The sequence below is a fragment of the Prionailurus viverrinus genome, chromosome B4 (genome assembly GCF_022837055.1).
Source record: "Prionailurus viverrinus isolate Anna chromosome B4, UM_Priviv_1.0, whole genome shotgun sequence".
Classification (NCBI taxonomy): Eukaryota; Metazoa; Chordata; class Mammalia; order Carnivora; family Felidae; genus Prionailurus; species Prionailurus viverrinus.
In genome coordinates this window covers 135,438,272-135,460,942 of record NC_062567.1, presented here as the reverse complement: position 1 = coordinate 135,460,942, position 22,671 = coordinate 135,438,272, and the positions used below count along the sequence as shown (strand labels likewise).

Sequence of the window (22,671 nt, the reverse complement as noted above, 5' to 3'; positions counted from 1 at the left end):
TTTGACCGGATTTTTAAAAATCTAACTTAATGCTACTTAAAACAAACATCTAGAACATAATACTATAGAAATATTAAAAGTTAAAGAATAGCAAAAAGATGTATTAGGCAAATACCAGCTAAACAGGAAGTCATAGACCCCTTAAAATGAGATGTAACAAACATTAAGGCAAACAAGCATCATCATTTCAGGGGCGCCGGGCTGGCTCAGTCGGTGGAGCACACAACTCTTAGTCTCAAGGCTGTGAGTGTGAGCCCCATGTTGGGTGTGGAGATTGCTAAAGAAAAGAAATAAACTTCAAAAAAAAAAAAATGATTTCAGAATGACAATTCACCAAAAAGATAGTAATTATAAATTGTAATCATAACATGGCCTCAAATATATATATATATATGTATATATATATATATACACACATACATATATAATTAAAAGAAAAATTCACAAAACTACAGAAGAAAGAAAAAACCCACAATTAAACTCTGCAGTAGTAACACAACTTTCCTGGTGACTTATAAAACAAGCAGCAAAAAACTAGTGTCTGTAAAAGATTTTAACAGCATTTAGTAACAACCTAGTTGACACATTCAGAACGTTTCACCAAATAAAACTAGAGCATATTGGACAACATCCACAACGCTGACGACACGCAGTGCTGGCACGGATGTGAGCGACAGGGACGCTCACGCACGGCTGGTAGGGACGCAGAATGGTACAGCCACTGTGAAGGACAGTTCAGTCCCGTGGCTTCTTACAAAACTACGCACACGCTTACCATACAATCCAACGATCGCAGCCGTTGGTCTCTACCCAAAGTAACCGAAAACTTATGTCCACACAAAACCCTGCACATTAATGTTTACGGCAGCTTCACTCATAATTGCCAAATGAAATTATGAAAGCAACCACGACGTCCTTCCGTACATGACCAGATAAATGAACTGCAGTCCGTGCACACAAGGAAACGTTACTCAGCACTAAAAAGACACGAGCTATCAAACCATGAACACACATGGAGGAAACTTCCATACAATTACCAAGTGAAAAGGCCACACACCGTATGATCCCAACTGTGACGTTCTGGAAAAAGTGAAACTATGGACACAGTAAAAAGATCTGTGGTCGCCCAGGATCAGGGCAGGGACAATGAACAGGCAGAGCACGGAGGACTTTCAGGCAGTGAAACTATTCTGCATGATTCTATCACGGTGAATACACATCACTGCACATACTTTTGTCCAAACCCATGAAATGTAAAACACCAAGAATGAACCATGATGTAAACTACGGACTTTGGGTGACAACAACATAACAAATGCATTACAGATGACCCTTGAACATGGGGGGGGGGGGGGGGGGGGAGGGGAACTGATCCCCACACAGTCGAAAATCCACAGATGACCTCTGACTCCCCTAAAACTTAACTATGAATAAATAACCTACTGCTAACCAGAAGATTTATCAATGACATAAACAGCTGATTAACACATATCTTGTACGTTGTTTCATACACTATATTCTTACAATAAAGAAAGCTAGATAAAAGAAAATACTAAGAAATTGACGGGGAAGAGACAATACATTCACAGCACTGTTGTGTAAAAGTCCATCTGCGAATGTGAGGAGCCGTGCATTCAAGCTTATTGCTCAGGATCAGCTGTCACTATGGCGCCACACGTTAAACGCGAGGGAGGCTGTGCAGGTGCAGGGGCAGAAGACACACGAGAAATCTCTGAACCTTCTCAATTTTGCTGTGAACCAAAAACTGCTCTAAAAAATAGTCTGTTGGGGCGCCTGGGTGGCGCAGTCGGTCAAGCGTCCGACTTCAGCCAGGTCACGATCTCGCGGTCCATGAGTTCGAGCCCCGCATCGGGCTCTGGGCTGATGGCTCGGAGCCTGGAGCCTGTTTCCGATTCTGTGTCTCCCTCTCTCTCTGCCCCTCCCCCGTTCATGCTCTGTCTCTCTCTGTCCCAAAAATAAATAAAAACGTTGAAAAAAAAAAATTAAAAAAAAAAAAAAAAAAAAAAAAGTCTGTTAAAGGAAAGAGTAACAGGAGAACACAACTGTGTACCGGCCACAAACACACACCTGTGTGCAACTCCCAACGTAGCGTGAATGTGTGCAAGGCACGTGACCTCTGTGAGATCCAAGTTCCCCCCCGTCACGTGGACAGTCCCTGTTCTGTTGGTCATAAGGATGACACGGGAACCTGCTAACACAGCTGAACGTGCGGGAGAGAACGCAGAAAAGGCTCACCTGGCCACCCTCTTTACTGGCACAATACGGACTTGATAGATACTGGTTTAAAATGTCAGGTTTCCAAATGCTCCATGAAAACGTGTTTGTTCCTGCGGTCGGAGACTCTAAACAGACACCCTGAGCGCTTACTATATACGCACTCGCTTATCACAACGCTTACCGCACTACCGTATGGAGAACCCTACTGCCGAGACAGGTGCTTTTTCCTCGTTACAGAGCACAGGAGACCAAGACCCACGGCGGTTATAAGGAATCTGACCCAAGTCACACAATTACCAGGTATCGCAATTCCGCATTTATTCCTGTGACCGTATCAACCCAATACGGTTGTCTCGTGCTTATCCGAGCACCCACTTGCTTATACGTGAAGCTGATTCGTGAAAAGGAAAAACGGGTTTCAGCCGCAGAGTGTACGGTCTTCCCAAGGACATACCGCCAAGCACTTCACCACGTGCCGGAGAAAAAGACGAGTCTCCGCGCACTTTTAAAGACTGCCATACAGACAGTGCTCGCTTCCTATGTGGCAATTACACCTACGTGCGAGTATTTGGGGGAAATTAGTCCCCAAAATGATCGGAAAGTCACCAGGTTTAGAACAAGAAAACAGACCCCTAAATAACCTGTGGGGACAGAAAAGAAATCACTACGGAAATACGATATTTCAAACCATGTGTTAACAAAAATACCTCAAACCAAAGCTTCGCGATGCAGCTAACACAGTACAGGAAGGAAAACCTTTTTAAAGCTTTAAAATGCGTATTTTGGGGAAGAATGACAAAAATCAATGAATACCTGCTTCGAGAAATTACAAAAAGAATAAAAATATCCCAAAACAGGGAAGGAAGAAAATAAAGATTAAGAGCAAGAAATTATTAAAACGGACAGCAGTCATAAAAAGAGGGTATCAGGAAATCGAAAACGTGACTCTTCAGAAAGCACCATACAGACCAACCTTTGGAAAAACGGGTCAAAATGGAGGAAAGGCACAAAGGACGCCAATGTTACACGTTCAGAAATGACAAAGGCGAGGTTGCCAAAAGAGAAAGTCAGAAGATATCACAAATAACATGAGGCCACACTGTTTGCAAACTTCAATTAAATGAACAAAACCCTAGAGCACAGCTAACACAAACTGTCTCTGTAAAATATCCAGGGAATGCCCGCAGAGCGCGACGGCCACGAAGGGAACTGAAGCGGCAGTCACGTTTTCCCACAAAAACACATCCTACGCCCAGACGGCTTTCCCGCCAGCTCACACTCAAGGGAGAAAGACTTCCAATTTACACAACCCTTCCAAAGAACGGGAAGAGAGAGCAGACCCTCAAACCAAGCCGGTGCGGCCAGCCTCACTGGGACCGATATCCAAGTTGAACACGCACGCTATGAAAAAGGAAGAGAACAGAAGGTAAAAATGCAAAACCCGTGTTTCAGGAGGAATCTCGTACTAGAGAGGAAGCTGCACTCACACCTGCACCGCAAACTGCTCTACCCTTCCGGAGTCAAACTTTGTAAGCGACCACATCAACCTACAAAGGACAAAACGATCCGATCATCCCGAAGACTGCAGAAGACGTAGTTGGTGAAATTCGACACCCGTTCATAATTTTAAACAACAAGCCAAACTGAACAACTCATAGCCACCGAGGAACAGAGGAGGGCTTCTTTAACCTAAAAATGGGTCCCCAACACAGAACGCAAGGCGCACGTTATGGTTAACAGCCAGATGGAGAAGGAGCCTTCCTTCTGAAAGGGAAGGAGACGGAGGTGCCTGCTATCACCACGTCCAGTCCGCACTCCGCTGACAATCCGGGCCGGCAAGACGAAGAAAGGCCAAACACTGGAGGAGACAACACTGAACTGTTTTTTTGCTTTCCTCTACAGTTGAAATGTCATTTCTAATGTATGTGGACAACACTTTTAGGCGTACAAGTTGTCTGAATTAGTAAGTCCCAAAAGCTTCTGGATGCAAAGTCAATATTTAAAAAGTCAGTAATACTTCCATACATATAGGGAACAAGCAAAAAAAAATCAAGAATGAAGCCTATTCATAAAAGCACCAAAAATGGGGTGCCTGGGTGGCTTAGTCAGTCAAGCATCCGACTCTTGAGTCTGGCTCAGGTCACTATCTCATGGTTCATGGGTTCGAGCCCCACGTCAGGCTCTGCACTGGCAGCAAGGAGCCTGTTTGGGATTCTATGTCTCCCTCTCTCCCTGCCCCTCCCCCGCTCACATCTCTCTCTCCCTCTCTCTCTCTCATTCTCTCAAAATAAATAAACATTAGGGGCGCCTGGGTGGCGCAGTCGGTTAAGCGTCCGACTTCAGCCAGGTCACAATCTTGCGGTCCGTGAGTTCGAGCCCCGCGTCGGGCTCTGGGCTGATGGCTCGGAGCCTGGAGCCTGTTTCCATTTCTGTGTCTCCCTCTCTCTCTGCCCCTCGCCCGTTCATGCTCTGTCTCTCTCTGTCCCAAAAATAAATAAACGTTGAAAAAAAAATTTTTTTTAAATAAATAAACATTAAAAAGAAAAAAGCATCAAAAATGTAACTAAAAATGATGCCCAGTGCCACTAAGAAAAAAGATTCTAAACTTGATGGAGTAAAGAATTATACCACGTTCACAGAGGACAGGAATCCGTTTTTCTCTAGAGATCAAATGCGATCTGAGTCTGAATTCCCCACAGGGTGTGTGTGTGTGTGTGTCTGTGTGTGTGTGTGGTCATTTTACACATCAGAGAACATCTATATGTTTGTGTGGGCATCTCTAATCTGACAAGATGATTCTAAAATTTATGTCATGATATAAACAGCCGACAGCTGAGATGCTGTTGAAAATCACGAGGTAAGAAGATTTGTTTTCAGAAACCAGTAAGCAATGGTAGGTACCAGTACAAAAAATGGAAACTGGGCTCCTGCCCCACACGACACAGAAAATTCAACTCCAAGTACTAACCTAAGCGTAAAAAAGTAGAACTAGAAAGCTTTTAGAAAACAACACTGCAGAGTAAGAGATTTTAAACAAAACACACAAAATAATACCATAAAGAAAAGCATTAACCACCTAGACTACATTAAAACTAAGAACACTTTTTTCTCAAAAGCGTTAACATCCTAGGGTTAAAAAACAAAAACTATCCATAGAACAGGAAAAGATGTGAATGAACACGTTAACAGAAACACGTAACTACCGCAAGATTTGAGCTTTTGTAAGTCGGCAAAAAGACAGACAAATCTGATTTAAAAAACGGGAGGGGGGGATTTGAAACAATGCTTAATAAAGATCTCCAAGAGGCAAAATATAGGAAGTGCTGAACCCCATGGAAAAGGCCAAGATTCTACGACACACCCGCCGGACTGGCAAAAATCAGGCAGATGACACCCGAGCGTCTGTGAGAAGGTGGTGCGGCCCAGCCGAGGGCTCTCTAAACCCGGCGCCTCCCGGACATCCCCGAGAGCCGTGCGCGGGCCGGGTTTACTAGGTTTCGAGTGGGCGCCGGTTTCGTAAACCCTCCACCACCTGCCCTGCCAAAGGGCAGACGGGCCCTTCCGGGAAGTCTCCTTCGCCGGCTGGCAAGTTCGGCATCGCCAGGCTTCCTGCAGCATGCTGCTTCTCTGGCATCCGCCCGCTGTGGTCAAGTCTCTCCAGCGATTTGCTCCGGCAAATTGTGACCAACCGGGCGTGTCCAGCAGCCGAGAACTTCCTCGGGATGCTTCTGAGCAAGTTCCGAGTCAGGATACCTCCCTGTGAACGACCTGCCCCTGCACCCCAGAGGGTGGATTTCCAGCAAGTTCCACCGACACCGCCTCCCCACGACTTCCCCACCGGCCAGATCCTCTGTTGTTTTTAATTTTTTTGTGTGTTTATTTTTGAGACAGAAACAGGGCATGAGTGGGGGAGGGGCAGAGAGACAGGGAGACACAGGATCCGAAGCAGGATCCAGGCCCTGAGCTGTCAGCACAGAGCCCAACACAGGGCTCGAACCCACGAACCGTGTGAGATCGTGACCTGAGCCGAAGTCGGACGCTTAACCGACTGGGTCACCCAGGCGCCCCAATCCTGTATTTCAAGACTTGGTGACACTCAGCAGTTCTTTACATTAAATTGTCCCCGTTCAAGTTAAGGCATTCAAGTTTCCATCTCCTGGACGCGCCCTCTCCAGCAGAGCAGATGGAGAGAAGGGAGAGCAGGAGGGAGGAGTGGGGAAGAGAGGGAGGAAGGGACAGGGGGCCCCTGTGGGAGCAAGAGAAGAGACACCAAGCACAGGCCTCAGAGCAGGATTATAGCTCAGGCAGGACATCAGGCGAACAGAACCGAACTACTTGTTTCAACGAAGAAAACTTGCTATCAGCAATCAGATACGCTACAAAGGCAACACTGCGGTAACACAGACACCGGGGCCACAGGGAACAGCCACCACCCTTGGAACCGACGGCACCAGGGGGAGCTTCTGAGAGCCGGACCTGCAGGGGCTCTGCGGGGCTGGGAGCCAGGCCCCTGGGGAAAGGGGCGGCCCGGCGACCGTGGATGCCTCGGGAGCACAGGGGACACCTTAGGGAGGGGACGTGGACAAGGCCTGGCCAGCTGACGACGGTCCCCCCCGGGGGAAACAAAATGAGGCCGACGGGGAAAGCAACGGAAGGTGGGCGCAGGTACGGCTCTGGGAGGGAGATGTGAGTGGGGAGCGAGTCCCTGCCTCCTCCTCCCGCCTGCCGCTCAGCTGGGCCCGACACACGGACGCCCGGGCCTGGCAACGCCACACAGGACCCGGACGCCAGGGTGAGTGACGGTGGCCGAGGAGCCAGAATGACATCCAACGCGCAGCAATCGCTCCCGTGATGTGCAGGTGGGATTTACGTGGGTTCTTACTGTATCTTCATAGTTAAGGCGGACGGCACCGTCCACATTTCACAGATGAAGAAAAGAGGCACAGAGCGAGCACATAAATCAGCGGCCAGTGAGGGGCCAGCCACGACTAAGGCCGCGCTGCGCGCCTTCAAGGCCAGCCGGCTGACGGGAGCAAGCCGGTGTCCGTACGGTTCACACGGGCACCGCAATGCTGGCCAGGGAAATATTTGAAATACTTCTGTCCTTTGCGGTAACCAGATACTCCCCCGAAACGCCAGTCCCAGCCCCCTCCTGGCGACACACCCCATACCTAAAAGGCCCCTGCTGGCGGGCCTCGGCCTCCCAGGGCCGCGCCCCAGCTATGCGTGGCATGCGTGCCGAGGCGGAGACGCCCGCGCCCTGCTGTTTGCTCACTGTTTTGGAAGCGGTTCACGTCGGGGCCAGCGCAGCCCATGCAGGCGGAATGGCATGTGACGAGATCCTGAGTGGAAAGAGACCGAGACGCTTCCGAGGAAGTAAACACCAGCACGGGTTGAGCGCCAAGAAGCGAGGGCTGAGGGACAGCGGCAGCGAGAACGGAGGCGGTAACTGACGCTTGCGGAGGATCCACCGGGAGCACCTCCTCTAACCCTCGCAACAGCCTGGGAGGCAGGTATTGACATCTACGCCTTTTACACGGGGCAAACTAGAACCCCATCACACAGCCCGCCCCGGGGCAAAAGCAGCAGCAGGCGGGTGGCTCTTCCCCAGGGTGGGAATCGAGGCTGATCAAGGTAACAAGTCACAGGAGAAGGAGCCGAAATGAAAGATTTTGCTCCAGAAAGGATCCCCCCGCCCACCCATCAGCAACCAGAGGGCAATTTCAAGAGCGGGGGGACTTCCGAAGTCTTTAAGCTTTCTAGGCCTCTGCTTTGCCAGAGGAGGGGGCCGGCCTGCTGGTCGGGGCCCAGGGCTCCCGTCCTCTGTCCTCAGGCTCTCAGGGGATCTGGCCTTCCCTTCGAGTCCTATCACCTGATCCCTGGCTGAGCACGGGACGCGCTGTTCCTCCAACACCTCAAAGGCAGAGTAGCCACGAAGGTTAAGGAAGGTAAGGTGTGTAATGTGCCTGCGCCCCTCACTTACACAGTAATTCAACGATTCCTGGCTCAAAGATGGTCGAACTGTGGCCGGGGATCGCCAACACCGAGAGAACGACAAAAAAAAAAAAAAAAAAAAAATACAAAGGAAACGATGAACCAAGAACTTCAAAACTGAACAGAGTTAACATTACGATCCAAAAGATGCAAGATACAGAATTCCAAGTACACAGTCATTCCCATACATATGAACACTGAAAAAGGACTAAAAAAAGTCAAGTGTTTGTCTAAAGCAGCCTGCGTGTACACGATGACTATTTTTCTTTCCACTTTCCGGAGTTTTTAAAAATTACTCTGTAACGAGTTATGGAAAATGGTTACAGTGAAAAGTTAGATCCTCATTTTTAATCTTAAATCACAATTTAAAATGCCCTTTATATTTTCACTGAGTATTTTAGAATGTTAACAGTCAAATCTTTGTAAAATTGCTCACACACACACACACACACACACACACACACAGCCAACAATATAAGTTGGTCTGGAAGCCAACTGACCTAACAATTCATCAGGCAGCTAAAAATTAGCACTCTGAATCAGAACACGATTCCAGGAAGGAAAAGGTTTAAAGATGTCCTAGCGGCAAGAAAAGAAACCCCAGACAAGTACAAATGGCCGTTTACTTTGACCAAACAGCTTATCAACTGATCTATGTAAATATTGCAAATGTTACAAAGCCCCTCAAAAATCCCAACATTATTTTTACAGATTAGAAAATAAAGGCCAAAAACAACACCAATAACTCAATTAAAATAACTCATGCTTGTGTTTACATAAAATTTGATGAGCATAATATATTCGTCACACCACTGCAATTATTCTCTGAAAATAATACTCTAAATATTATTTTGACAATGTAATTACAGTTTTTACCTCAAGAGTGGTAACAAAAAGCTGGCACAGATACCCTGCTAAAAATCCACAAAAAGACGATTCTCACAGAGAAACAGTCACAACACAGTATGGGCGCTTTATTAAGAACCAGAATACTTTTGGGGCGCCTGGGTGGCTCAGTCAGTGGAGTGTCAAACTTCGGCTCAGGTCACGATCTCAAGCCCCGTGTCGGGCTCTGTGCTGACAGCTCACACTCTGTCTCTCAAAAATAAACAAACATTAAAAAATTAAAAAAAAAAAAAAAGAAAGAACCAGAATACTTTTTACAAGGCTTATGTTACGCTTGAACTAACATACTATAAAACTTCTTTAAGTTTCATTGTTGAGTCCAAATTTCACTGCTGAATTCCAAATAAATTCAGGAATACCGTGAACTGCCTTTCCCAAGGAGTGAGAAATACCTTTTTGACGTCCCTTCTCCTCCTTGCCTCAGTAATATCCTCCCACTCTGCCTATAAACGCACGTGATCCGCCTGAAGCCAACACAACCGGAACTTACAGACCTAAGTGCGTGGAGAGACGGTCCACATTCATGGACCAGAAGACTCAGGGCCACGAAGATGGCCAAGCCTCCCCAAATGGATCTACAGATTCACCACAATTCTCAGTATGCACAATATACAAATAACTCTTGAAATTCACCCACAAAAAAGACAAACAGCCCAATGAACAGCTGGGCAAAGAACCTGAACAGACAATTCCCCAAAGAAGATCTACAAATGGCCAAACCAGGCGCCTAAGAAAGTGCTCGGCATCATTCCTCAAGAGGAAAACGCAAATCGCGATGAGACACCATTGCACAAACGTCAGCATGACTAGAATCCAAAAAAAAAAAGGAAAATAAACGTCGGCAGGGACACAGAGAAACCGGAATGATGTACGTTCTCAGTAAAGACGTAAAACAGTTCAGCCGCTGAGAAAAGTTTGGCAGTTCCTTGACAATTTAAATATAAAACTGCCCCAGAAATTCTTCCTGATATACCCAAGGAACAGAGAACAGGTACTCGGATGGGACACATCCATGCCTGCTCAGAGCAGCACCGATCCAAACAGCCAAACGGTGGAGACAACCCCACGTCCGGCACCGACTGAACAAACTGCTACGTGCACACGATGGAACGTTGTTCAGTCATCTGAAACAATAAAGTGCTGACACAGGCTACGACGGGGATAAACTCTGGACAACATTCTGCTCAGCGAAAGAAGCCAAAGAAGGTCCAATAATCCTGATTCCACTCACAGGAGAAATCCAGAAGAGGTAATCCCGTAGAGACAGAACGCAGACCAGCGGCAGCCAGGGCTCAGGGGAGGGGAAGCGGAAAGCAGCAGCTCAGGGGGCACAGGGTTGCCTTTTGGGATCATGAAAGTATCTGCAATTTGAGCTGGTGGTCGCACAACAGGGTGACTGCCCCAAATGCCGCTCAACGGTTCACCCGCAAGTGCTTACCCGTGTGCTTGTGGGTCTCACGTCAGTAAGAAATGTATCACTTAATGAAACTAATACAAACGCAGCTGCCAAGGGGCACTCAGGTGGCTCAGTCGTTGGGCGCCCGACTTCAGCTCAGGTCGTGATCTCACGGTTTGTGGGTTCGAGCCCCGCGTAGGGCTCTGTGCTGATAGCTCAGAGCCTGGAGCCTGCTTCAGATTCTGTGTCTCCCTCCCTCTCTGCCCCTCTCCCGCTCATACTCTCTCTCTCTCTCTCAAAAATAAATAAATGTTAAAAAAAAAAAAATTAAAAAAAAACAAAAACAAATACAGCCGCCAACCCGGCAAACAACTCTGAACACACCAACACAACACAACACAACACAACACAGGTGTCTGAAGATCTGCCCTCTGATTGGCATGTATCAATGAAAAGCCAGGCCACCAACCACACAGCCAATGTATTCATCAACGACAAATCAGGTCATGAAAAGTTTCAGCAATCAACTCCTTGAAGTTTTTCGTCGGATCGCCTACTTGCTTCGGCGAAGAGAAAACTCAGTCCCGTGGAACAGTCTTTGATCACGTGAACACCCTACAGCAAGTCTCCCGTGGCGCGTCTGGGGTAGAGCAGAGGGGCCCCTGGAGCCCGAGGAAGACAGGAGGGCGCCTGATGCGCTGCCGTGAGGATGGGGAGCGGCGGGCGAGGGGCCGTTTCAGGAGCAGCGCTGCCGCGCGGGGGCGTGGGGATGGGGCTCCACGCCCCGGTGGCGGGCCGCTCGCTCTGGCAGTTACTCAGTCAAGGCGTGCGCGCCCTGCCTCCCCGGGGGGCCTCATTCAGGAATCCATCCAGGGAAACCCACGTCCGCCCGCTTCGGTGCCGCCAGGGCCACACTGTCCACCACGCCAGGAGGTCTCAGTAATTACGGAACACGGTCCACTCCCAACTCCCCTTCTCACGCCACACACAGGCTTCAAAACCAGAGGCTTTTCCACGCAACAGAGCGCAACCTGGATCTCGCTGCCGATTTGTCTTCCCCCAACTCGAGCACGGAGGCTTCCGTTTCGCCATAAAATGAAGCTACAAAAAGACCGTTAAGCATAGAACGTCTTCAAAATGCCCTCCAACTAAATCCTACACCCTATCGGTTTCTCGAGAACACCTGAGAAATCAGAGCTGTTCAAAAAAACGCAGAGCAAATGCTTTGTGTGCAGAGTCTTAGACAATTTAGTTAATTGAAAAGATCACTGCGATTCCCCAAAAGAAGAGCTCTCAACCAGGTAGAGACACAGGAATTTTAACAAAGGCGTTTTAAATGAGAACACTAAGGAATCACAGAACAGGAAGAGAACTGAACTGAGCCAGGCAGCACCTCTGACAGCTAATTTAGCCCCCTGTGCTCTGTGCCTCAGTTTCTCTGCCTGTGAAGAGACTACCCGGTCTCGTTCTCTCCCCGACCCCAACGGTAGCACGTATATTACCATGAAGGTGACAGGCCTCACTGTTGAGTCAGTACAGGCAATGAGAACTAAATGTAAACCAACTTATAAATCAGATCACATTCTACAAACTGCTGGCGATTGCTCCTTTATTTTTTTTTTTTTTAAGTTTATTTATTTTGAGAGAGACAGAGCACGCATGTGCGTGTGCGGGGAAGTGGCGGGGGGGGGGGGGGAAACGGGGGCGGGGGCAGGGCGGGGGAGAGGGAGAGAGAATGAGTCTCAAGCAGGCTCCACGTGCTATCGGAACAGAGCCAGACTCAGGGCTCTGATCATGACCTAAGCCAAGATCGAGTCAGATGCTTAACCAACTGAGCCACCCAGGCACTTGTGGGGATTTCTCCTTTAGAGGACGTATTTATTGAATTATCAGAAAGAATCTGTTTAATCCACGATCTAGTAAATATTATAAGCCGGACATTTACATGAAGATTTTATTATTAAACGGCTTGGGTTTGCCCAGAAGCGTTTCAAGGCCTTAGATAGAGATCATATGTTTAAATTCTGTTTTCTTACAGGATATTACAGTAATGATCCCTGTCCAAAGAAGAAGTGTGGATGCTACTACCTTAAGAACCAAAAACATTCAAAAAAGTCTAGAAAAGCTTCCTGGTCTTCAAATCAAGATGCTTGATTTCTCTCCTAATCCCTTATCAACAGCCATCCAACAGTCAGAGAGCTACCCTCCCTCAGTCATGCCAGGTATTTGACTCAGGTAACATATTTAGCACCAGACTCCCTCCACTGCACTATAAACACGCCAAGACAAAGATTTTCTGCCTGCTTTGGTCACTGTTCAGAGCACACTCAGCACCAAGAACAGGCATGCCACCTTCACACATCCTGAGAGACACCATTACTTGGCGAGGGCCACCATAACGAAGCACCACAGAGTGGGTGGCTGAAGCGACGGGAATTTATTTTCTAAGTTCGGAGGCTAGAAGTCCGAGGTCGTGGTGTGGGCAGGGCTGGTTCCTTCTGAATCCCTCTCCTGGGCTTGCAGATGGCTGTCCCTTCCCCGTGTCCTCACGTGGTCATCGTCTCTCTGCGTGTCTGTGTTCTGACCCCCTCTTCTTACAAGGACACCAGTCATAATGGATTACTTATCTTACCTTCTTTATCTCTTCAAAGGCCTGGTCTCCAAATATAGCCACATTCTGAAGCGCTACAGGGTGGGGACTCCGCCATGTGGATCTGGGGACAGGTCGGGGGGGTGGGGGGGGGGCGCAGTTCAGCCCAAAACAGAGGGAGGAAAGGAAGCCGTTGCCACTTTTTTATGGAAATTCACTGACATCACTAAACACGTTTCTCTGTATCATGAAACACGACACATTTGCTTTAATGAACGATGTAACACTCCAAGTTGTAGTTTTTAAACCCGTTTCAAAGACACAAATAACCCGTGAATCATACCGCAAGTTACCTGTCAACAGGGATTCCTGTTCCACCCGCAGTTCACGGAAAAGAAGAATCAAATCGACAGCGACGCCAATTGTATCCAAGTTCCTGTAAAGGGTTTTTAAAAAAAGAAAGTTAAACACGTTGATTTTCTTAAACCTGCATTTCAAATGATGAGCCAGGGAAGGGCACCGTGAGCACTGGCTAACGGTTCCTGCACTGAACAGAACCGTGGCCCTGAGCCGTCCGCATCATAACCTCCAAACCTGTGGACGCGTCACCTTACGTGGCAAAGGGGACTCTAGGTTGTGAGGAGATTCGGGATCTTGAGATGGGCAGATTATCCTGGATTAACCAGGTGGACCCGATGTGGTCACGAGGGTTCTTGAAAGCAGAATACTAGAGGGTCAGAGTCCGGGAAGGGGCCGCGAGCCCGGGGAACACAGGCGGCCTCTAGAAGCCGGGGAAGGCCAGGAAAAGGATTCTCCCCGGGAGTCTCCAGAGGGAACTCAGCCTCCTGAACTCCTACACCAGAAGGTAAGAGATCCGTGTTGTGTTACGTCACTCACTCAACGTTGGGTAATCCGTCAGAGCAGCAGCAGGAAACTAACGCGGATCTGGGAGCAGAAGCAGAGGTGCGCCGTGAAGAAACATCTGAACAGTGGGTGCGGCTGTGGGACCGGGCACCGGGCCGGGGCGGGCAGAACTGGGAGGCGCAGGACGGAAAGCTCGGATGCCGTGGGTAGGTGTGTGGACACCAAAGGCACCGCCGGTGAGGGCTCAGGAAGAAGTGAGGGAACCGATCATCAGAAACCGGGGAAAGGGGGCCCTTCCTCCACAGGGGAAGAAGCTTAGCAAAATGAGGAACCTGGACGTTCGGCTGAGCACGTTTCCAAGCGACAGGCAGGACGTGTGATCTGACTGCTTCTTGCTGCGTATAATACAGTGACGCCAAGGGGAGAAATAAAGGAGGTGGAAAGGGAACCAGGTCTTGCTTCAGGAAACTCAGTCTAGCCAGACCGCAAAAGATGCTACAACTGGGACAGACTGGCAAGAAAAGTGTGCTCTGGAGAGAGCCAAACCTTTCCGGACAACCTTTTGCTCATGACTTGGAAGGATCAAAAGGTCAGAGTGTTCAGACACACGGCGGGGGGAGCTCTCTGAAGAGGTAAGGGTGGGACTCACTCCCCTCCGTCACCGCAGCAGGACCCAGGAATAGAGATGGGGTTATCTAGGAAGGCTCTATGGAGGGCCACCTTGTCTGATGGCGTGAATCCCCATGACATACAGGTGAGACCCACAAGGTCGTCGGAAAGGTTCTACTGGTAGAAACTCTGCCAGCGTGGACAAAATGCACCGAGAAAGGATGAAATCAGACTCCCCAAATTCTACAAGCAGGAAGTAGGCTGATCCAACTACTCAGGGGCAAACGTGTGCTACCCTTCAAGAAAAAGGAAGGGTGATGCTGAGGGATGGGCCGGGGGCACAGCCTCATGCCACAGAGGATTCTTCCCAGGCCCTGAAACCTGAGTTTGCCCAACGGAATTCTGAAATTGCTTGGGATCAGTAATTCCTCTTTTCCTTCAATTTTCTCCTCTCTCAAATGATAATGTCTAAAACTGTTACCTTAGGCTTTGGGGAGCAGATAACTTGTCTTTGGGGAGCAGATAACTTGTCTAGCGTCACATGTGCACAGACAAAGAGAAATTCTGCCCCAGGATGGAGCGCGTCCAGAGTCAGACCCATAAGTAATTTTTACATGACTGGATACTGAGATTTGGAACTTCTCAGTTGATGACTTAGAGGAGATTCTGTACTTGAGCTGATGCTGTCAGGGTCAAACACGTGGGGACCTCGAGAAGGGATGCATGCTTTCTGCACATGTAACAGACATCAATCTTTAGGGGCCAAAGGGTGGGCTGTGGTAGGAAAATTATGGCCCCGAGAGGTGTCCACATCCCAAACTCTGGAACCTGTTAACACATTATCTCACATGGCCAAAGGAATGTGGTATAAGAAGAAAAATACTTTCGGTCTTTGTCCCCAGTTCCTGGCCCAGAGCTCCTAAAACCCCCGGAATTTCTGGTGTGGTCAGGAGTGTCTTCTGTTACTCACGACAAGCCCCGTTCAACCATACGTGACCTTATGCTGATAAGGTGACTCTTTCTGGGTCTCCGGGTAGCTTCACAGGGGGCCTGGCTGCCGGGGAGGGGGGACCAACCAAGTGATCAGGGGCTGTAACTTTCACCCCAACCTCCAGACCTCTGGGGAGGACGGGGTCTGGAGAGCGAGGTTCATCGCCAACAGACAATGATCAAGCCTATGTGAAGGAACCTTCGTAAAAACCCTACTACACAGAAGTTTGGAAACCTTCAGTGTGGCTGGGTGAACACAACAGAACGCCAGGAGGATGCAGACGGGCCCAGGGAGGGCACAGAGCCCTGTGGCCGCCCACCTGTCCTACACGTCTCTTCTGTTTGGCCATCCCTAAGTTGTATCCTTCATGGTGAACTGGGGACAGGATGTAAAGGCTTCCCTGAGTTCTGTGAGCCTTTATACTGAATTACCATATCTGAGGGGTGTCACAGGACCTCCAAATTTGTAGTCAGCTAGGCAGAGATGTAGCTCAGGTACCCCGTTCACATCTGAAGCAAGGCCATCCGGTGGGACTGAGTCTTTTAAGTTATGAGATCTGATGCCATGAACTCCAGATAGGTCCAAATAGAACTAAACTGCTGGACCCCCAGCTACTGCCAAAGACTCGAAGTTGGTCAGAAAACACCGCGAGAGACTTTTTCGATGAGATTAAATCAATGGTTTTGAGATGATGAGGTTATCCTGGATTATCTGTGTGGGCATCATGTGATCCTGAGTGCTTACCAGAGGGATACAGGATGGTCAGAGCCGGAAAGAGATACCGGAAGATGCCACAGTGTTGCTTTGAAGACGGGGAGGACGGAGCCATGAGCCAAGGAAAATGGGCAGGTGGCCTCAGGAAGACAGAAAAACCAGGGAACGGCTTCTCTATTAGAGACCCCAGAAGGAGCCAGCCCTGCCGATACCTTCACTTGAGGTCAGTGAGACTGATTTTGGACTTGTGACTCCAGAACTATGAAGCCAACGAATTTCTGTTGTTTGAAGCCATCGGGTTTGCAGTAATTTGTTAGCAGCAAAGGAAACCAACGCAGCTCCCGACCTGCCCCACTTCTCAACACGAATCAGACTGGAGCCAAGATATTTCCTTCCGGGGCTAGTGGGTACACGGGGAGGGTCCTCCCTCCCTTCCCCAAGGCCAGGGGGTCAGAGAGCCACTGTTCCTTCCTCCTTTACTTGTCAGACCAGTATAGGAAAAGAGGCCGTTCCTGCCCTTGCCTCTATACGGCCAGATGGTCACCGGGCCAATGTGCCCACGGCCTATTTCTATATGGCCAGAGTTCTTGAATTAAAAAAAGAGAAAGAGAGAAAGAGTAAAGAAAAAAACCTGTAATTTCATGAGATGAAAATCTTACCAAATTCAAATTTAAACGCAGCCACGGGCATTCAGTCACGTGTTACCTGTGGCTGCTCTCACACCACGACAGGAGAACTCAGAAACCGGGACAGCGATCACAAAGCCTGAACCATCTCCCTGGCTCTTGAGGGTAAGAGTGTAGCGACCCCCGCAGCAGGGTTTACACCGGCCTGCGGAACTAACTGCTTTGGGTAGTGCTGAGAACTTCCTGAAATTTCAGTGGACTCCGACTGTCTGCCTCGCCGTGTTATACACTCCGTATGTGCAGAACACAACCTTGGTCTACACAAGGGCAGCATCCGGACAGAAGATGTAAAAGGCCTGGAGAGCATCACACCTTTTGATTAACTCCTTCATAACTTAACGCAAAGCGCCAGAAAACTCCATAACAGCTGCAGTCTGAATCCCGACAGGCTCGGAAATTAGCTAAGGTCGACTTTGAAATCCTTACTAGAATCTTTTGTGTTTCTGACCAGAAAAATGGTTTTTCCAGGAGCTGGTGCCTTAACCGGTCGGAACTTCCCTCGAAGATCAACTGTGAATAATAACACAATCCTAGAAGGAAAGAGGCAGAAAAACGAACACCTTCTGATGTTCATTCTCACTTCACCCCTAAGTGTAAGCTGCGTGCGAGCGGGATCCCACGGCCACGAAGCAGAGTGCGGGCTTTGACGGCCCCTCCGGAAGACGGCTGACATTTCATCTGCCATAGTGTTTACTTCTGTAATGTCTGAATTTTTACAGTTTCGGTATTACTTTTACACTCAGAAAAAGAAAATGAGAATTCATTTCCAAGAAAGACATATCCTCATCCACTTTCACGTACCACCCCATTCCCGAGCAGCTGCAAAGCCCACGGACGCAGCACACTCGCAGTCTGCAGGAGTAAGGTCACGGGACACGCCTGACGGCCTGTGTGGGAGACACGGCCTGCCCTGCTCAGGGACGCCGAGGCTCTCGTTCAGGGTCCCGTGGCCGTTTAAGGGACGGAGCAATCACACACAACAGGGTCAACGGGTGTCACAGAGCACTTGGGGCAGCTGTGGAGTCACAGAGAAGGTTCCCTGGCTCTACTGTTCAGACAAGTTCCATACCCCAAGTCACAGTTTCTTCTCTGTTAAGAATGGAAAAATAGTAGCATGCTATTTCTTGGGTTTGTTCTAAAAGCAAAACAAGATCCTGCAGGTCAAGCCCTTGGGACAAAGCCTGGGCGTAGGGCAGGCCCACCGAAGGCTCGCTTCCTTCCCCACGAGGCTGGCAAAGCACGGGATGAGTCTGCCTGCCCACAGTCAGAGTCTCCATCCTAAGGCTCTCCTATCCCTCCCCCATCACGCAGGAGGGCCTCTCTGCCAGGAAATGGACAAAACACACTAGTCCCTGCCCACTGCTGCTTAGCACTAACTAGTTATGTTTTTACATGGTAACTATTATTAGCGACATTATTATTGTTTCTAGGCATTTATCTGCAAATGGACAGCAGGCTCTGTTTGGTATTAAAGTTACACAACCCTGGCATTTCTCCCCCCTCTCCTTTGATCTTAAAAATCTCATTCATCACATCAAAGCCCCAGGTATAAGACTGTCTAGGCAGCAAAGGGGGTCCCTCAAGTGGCTTCTGGACCAGCCCAACTTTGCCCACCACAGCAGTGACGGAGGCCTGGAGGCTCTGTCTACATTCAATTCCAGGAAAGGAAGCTGAGCATGCTCTTTGTGGCTTCTGACTTCATCTCAAGAAAAAACGTGCAATAAAAAGCAGATTCCATTAAATCAGAGGAAAGGTGCTCAGTTCTGGGAAGAGAGAATAAGTAGCAGGCAAAGAATAAGAACAGTGCCTGGCAATTCTCTTGCTCATCTTCTTAACTACTTTAAAAAATGTGCACCTTAGGGGCACCTGAGGGGCTCAGTCGGTTGGGCGTCTGACTTCGGCTCAGGTCGTGACCTCACAGTTTGTGAGTTCAAGCCCCGCGTCGGGCTCTGTGTTGACAGCTCAGAGCCTGGAGCCTGCTTTGGATCCTGTCTCCCTCTCTCTCTGTCCCTCCTCTGCTCATGCTCTGTCTCTCTCTCTCAAAATAAATAAGCATTAAAAAAATTAAGAAATGGGGTGCCTGGGTGGCTCAGTCGGTTAAGCGTCCAACTTCAGCTCAGATCATGATCTCAGTCCATGAGTTTGAGCCCCGCTGACAGCTCAGAGCCTGGAGCCTGCTTCGGATTCTGTGTCTCCCTCTCTCTGTCCCTCCCCCGCTCATGCTGTCTCTCTCTCTCTCTCTCTCTCTCTCTCTCTGTCAAAAATAAACATACATTAAAAAAAATTTTTTTTAAACGTGCACCTTATAAAATGGGTGGAAAGAGTTTCCAACCTTGTGCAATCTTAAGGAAATCTTAAGACAGGTGATCTCAGAAACGTACAAGACATGCTCCTTGTTCAAAGCAAACACAAGGGTAATGAATTAAAGAGACTAAAACTAAGTAAAACATTTCCAACTAAGAAAAGTGAGGTCCAGAACGGCATATGCCTTTAGAAAGGCAGAATCTAGGATCAGAGAATCAAAATTAGGTTAAAATCACTGTGCTACATAACTATAACCAAATACCTCATAACACATTAGAAACAGAGTAAAACCTTGGTTTGCGAGTATAATTCGTTCTGGAAACATGCTTGTAATCCAAAGCAATTGTATACCAAAGCTAATTTCCCCGTGAGAAATAACGGAAACTCAGATGATTCATTTCACGACCCAAAAATATTCCTATGAAAATGATTACAATACTGTAACATAATACAAAATAATTTAAAAAACATTAAAAACATAAAGAAAAACAAATTAACCTGCACTGACCTTGGAAAACCTTCGTGGCTGGTGTGAGGGAGACCAGAGAGAGGAGGGTTACTGTGTAGGACGACTTTCACTACCACTAATGGAATCACTGCTGTCATTGGCTCAGTGGAATCTTCTGCCTGGGGGCCACTGCAGATGCTCGCAGCGATGTAGGCTACAGTGCAGTATTGATAAACTCTTGTCATGTACCGTATTTAATGTAACTGGCAATAAGGCACCAGGGGAAAGGGTCTATAACTGCAGGCAGCCTGAGCTAGAAGGAAGCAAAGCATTTCTAAGCTCACTCTTGTCTGGAAAAGCAAAGGACTGTCCACAGGTGCTTTGAAGTGACCAAAAAAAAAACCAAAAAAAAAAACCAAAAAAAAAAACCACTAGTGTCAGCTGTGGGCACCTTCCAACATCCTGAAAAATCACTGATTTCTGCCAAACACCACGGCCTGAGACTGAGCATCTGAGCACGGGAGATGATCACCCACAGTCCCTCCGTGAGCAAGAGAGAGAAGAAACACTGGCTCAGTTGTGATCACGTGACATCTGGCATCACGTACTATTCATATTGCAAGACATCACTCATTTATCAATTAAAAACGTATCGGAAAGGTTTGCTGGTCTTGCGGAACCCTCACACGAGTTACTCGCGATCGAAGGTTTTACTGTATAAATAACAAACTGAAATAAGCCCCAAGGTTAAAAACATTCTATCCTATGTCGTGCCATCTATGTGCTCATCCAAAAGCCGCTAATGGCAAAGCCTGCAGAGCACCTCTCCCGGGGAGACGTAAAAACAGAGCCTCGTGGTAACGCTGGTTAGCACTGCGACACCAACGCTGTTTCTCGCCGATAAACCCGCACGACGGAACAAGCGTGCACATACACAAAGAGTACTACCTGATGGAATTCTGGTTCACGGAACACTCTATGCAGGCGTTTCGGAGACACCGGAAGCATTCTGTTATTAGCTGCAGACTGGAAGTGAGATGTTCCACTTGGGAGGGGTCTCTACAGGCCAGCTCAACAGCATGAGAAGATTTCTTCAAGATGTCCAGGACTCTTTGGAAGATAGTCCTGGGTGCCGTTTCTCTGAAAAAGGATAGAACTGTTACAAACCAGAGGGAAAAAAAAAAAGTCGAATTTCCACATGTCGTATCCAGAATACGGTTTATACTTCTATCTGTGGGGAGCCGGGCTCGGCCTGTCTGTCCCAGCTCCTTGGCTTGCAACACAAAATAAAAGAGCTACATCTACGGAGTGCTGAGCCAGGTACCATTCTTACCAACTTCTTCGTATATTATTTAGTAAAAACCCAACTGAAGAAGAGGGGAGTTGAAGTAACTTGCTCATATAACTTGGCTAATAACGGGCAGAGCCACATTTCCAATAGGAGTCGGACTCGAGTACCCCCACAGCCCAAAGACCGGTGACGGGGGATGGTCTACGCCGATAGATCTGTCCTTAATCAAAACAGAATATCTACATTTTATGTTCTAGGAAGAGAATATAACCACGTCTGCTGTCACCCAATAAGTACTAAAGTACAATTATGAGAAACAGTCTTCGTGAAGCTGCCGGGGAGGCCAACGCGTTATCCACTCCCTAGATACAGAGAAGCCAGCAACAGCACATGATCTGAGCTGGAATATTCCACTGCAGATGAGAGGCAGAGAGAAAGAGGAGGAGGAGGAGGGAGGGCGGGAGACGAACAGGGAGAAACGCGGAGAGAGAAACAGAGATAAAGAGAGAGGTGGGAGGAGAGGGCGGGGGGCGAGGGCACCGTCCACCCGCCCCGAGTGCGTGCCCAGGGGAGAAAATGAGCCCGTGGCCGTTCCCTGGGGGCTTCTCCGTTCCCACATGCCTCTCACTCGGGAAGCATGGCCTGCAGGGGCTACCGTTACAGAGCTACGGAGATGAGCATTTGTGGCGCAACGTGGCACCGAAATGCAAGCCAACTTCCTCATTCCGTGAGTCTCCTAAAGAAGCAGCAATCTGTTCTCATGTTAGAAGAAAAACTGCTGTGCTGGGCGATTTGAGACATTCTCGCAGATTCTTTCTGACCATGAGAATGTTCGCCTTTGGCCCTGTTGTAGAGTCCCAGCACCCTCCTTTCTTCCTCGCTCCGCGCCAGATTATCAGATTATCAGGGGAGCGCGCGCTGAGGCAGAACCGCGGACACGGAACCACCACGGTCAGGGCGCCGGTGCTGGCGGGGTCCCTCCACACGTCTGCCCCCCTCCCAGAGGAGACACTTCCCTCCCTGAGTCCTGTGCTTCCACTGGCGGGTTTTTACCGCATGGACAGATAACATAAATCACACTGTTTACCGGTGACTGAGTGAGTGACCGAATAAACGACGTGCAAGTCCAAGGGTACAGTATTTATCCTGCCTCAATGACTGTAAGAAACAATTATGCGCGTGAGCCATTTTCAGTGACGATTTGCCATAAAAAAGTTCACAGACACTCTCACGACATCTTTAAGGAGCACTAAACACGGTGCAGACGCAAACGTGCTAAGAAAACACGCAAGAGTTCAAAACATTTCGAAGGATGCCAACAGTGATCAGGATTTCCAGAACAAAGATTACATCTAATTATCTGCCCCTACTGCACAAAGCTTCGATGGCATTTATGATTTAATATTACAGTCAAATAAACAGAGAGCTATAACTTGAATGATCAACAGTAATACCTCTTTTTCCTACTAAGAGAGCTGAGAAACGTGTATTCACACTTGTGATGAAGAAGCCTCCCTCTGACGGTCCTTTGCAAGCTACACTCACACGGGCAACAAACACCTTCCTGCTGCGAACCGTCTCCCCTGATGCCACCCTTTGAAATCCTGACATCTGTTTTACTCAATATTCATATCGAGCAC

General features: G+C 48.4%; 1 protein-coding gene across 2 annotated transcripts in view; it reads right to left on the bottom strand.

The window, feature by feature from the left end:
* The window catches only part of ATXN10 (ataxin 10), a 167,634-nt gene that overhangs the window by 127,731 nt on the left and 17,232 nt on the right, over positions 1–22,671 (bottom strand). For both annotated transcript variants that reach the window (XM_047868350.1, XM_047868351.1), the window contains exons 2-3: positions 20,689–20,880; positions 13,478–13,560 (exon numbers count right to left, since the gene is read on the bottom strand). In XM_047868350.1, the coding sequence (XP_047724306.1) occupies positions 13,478–13,560; positions 20,689–20,880 (275 nt within the window). The remainder of the gene's footprint in view (positions 1–13,477; positions 13,561–20,688; positions 20,881–22,671) is intronic.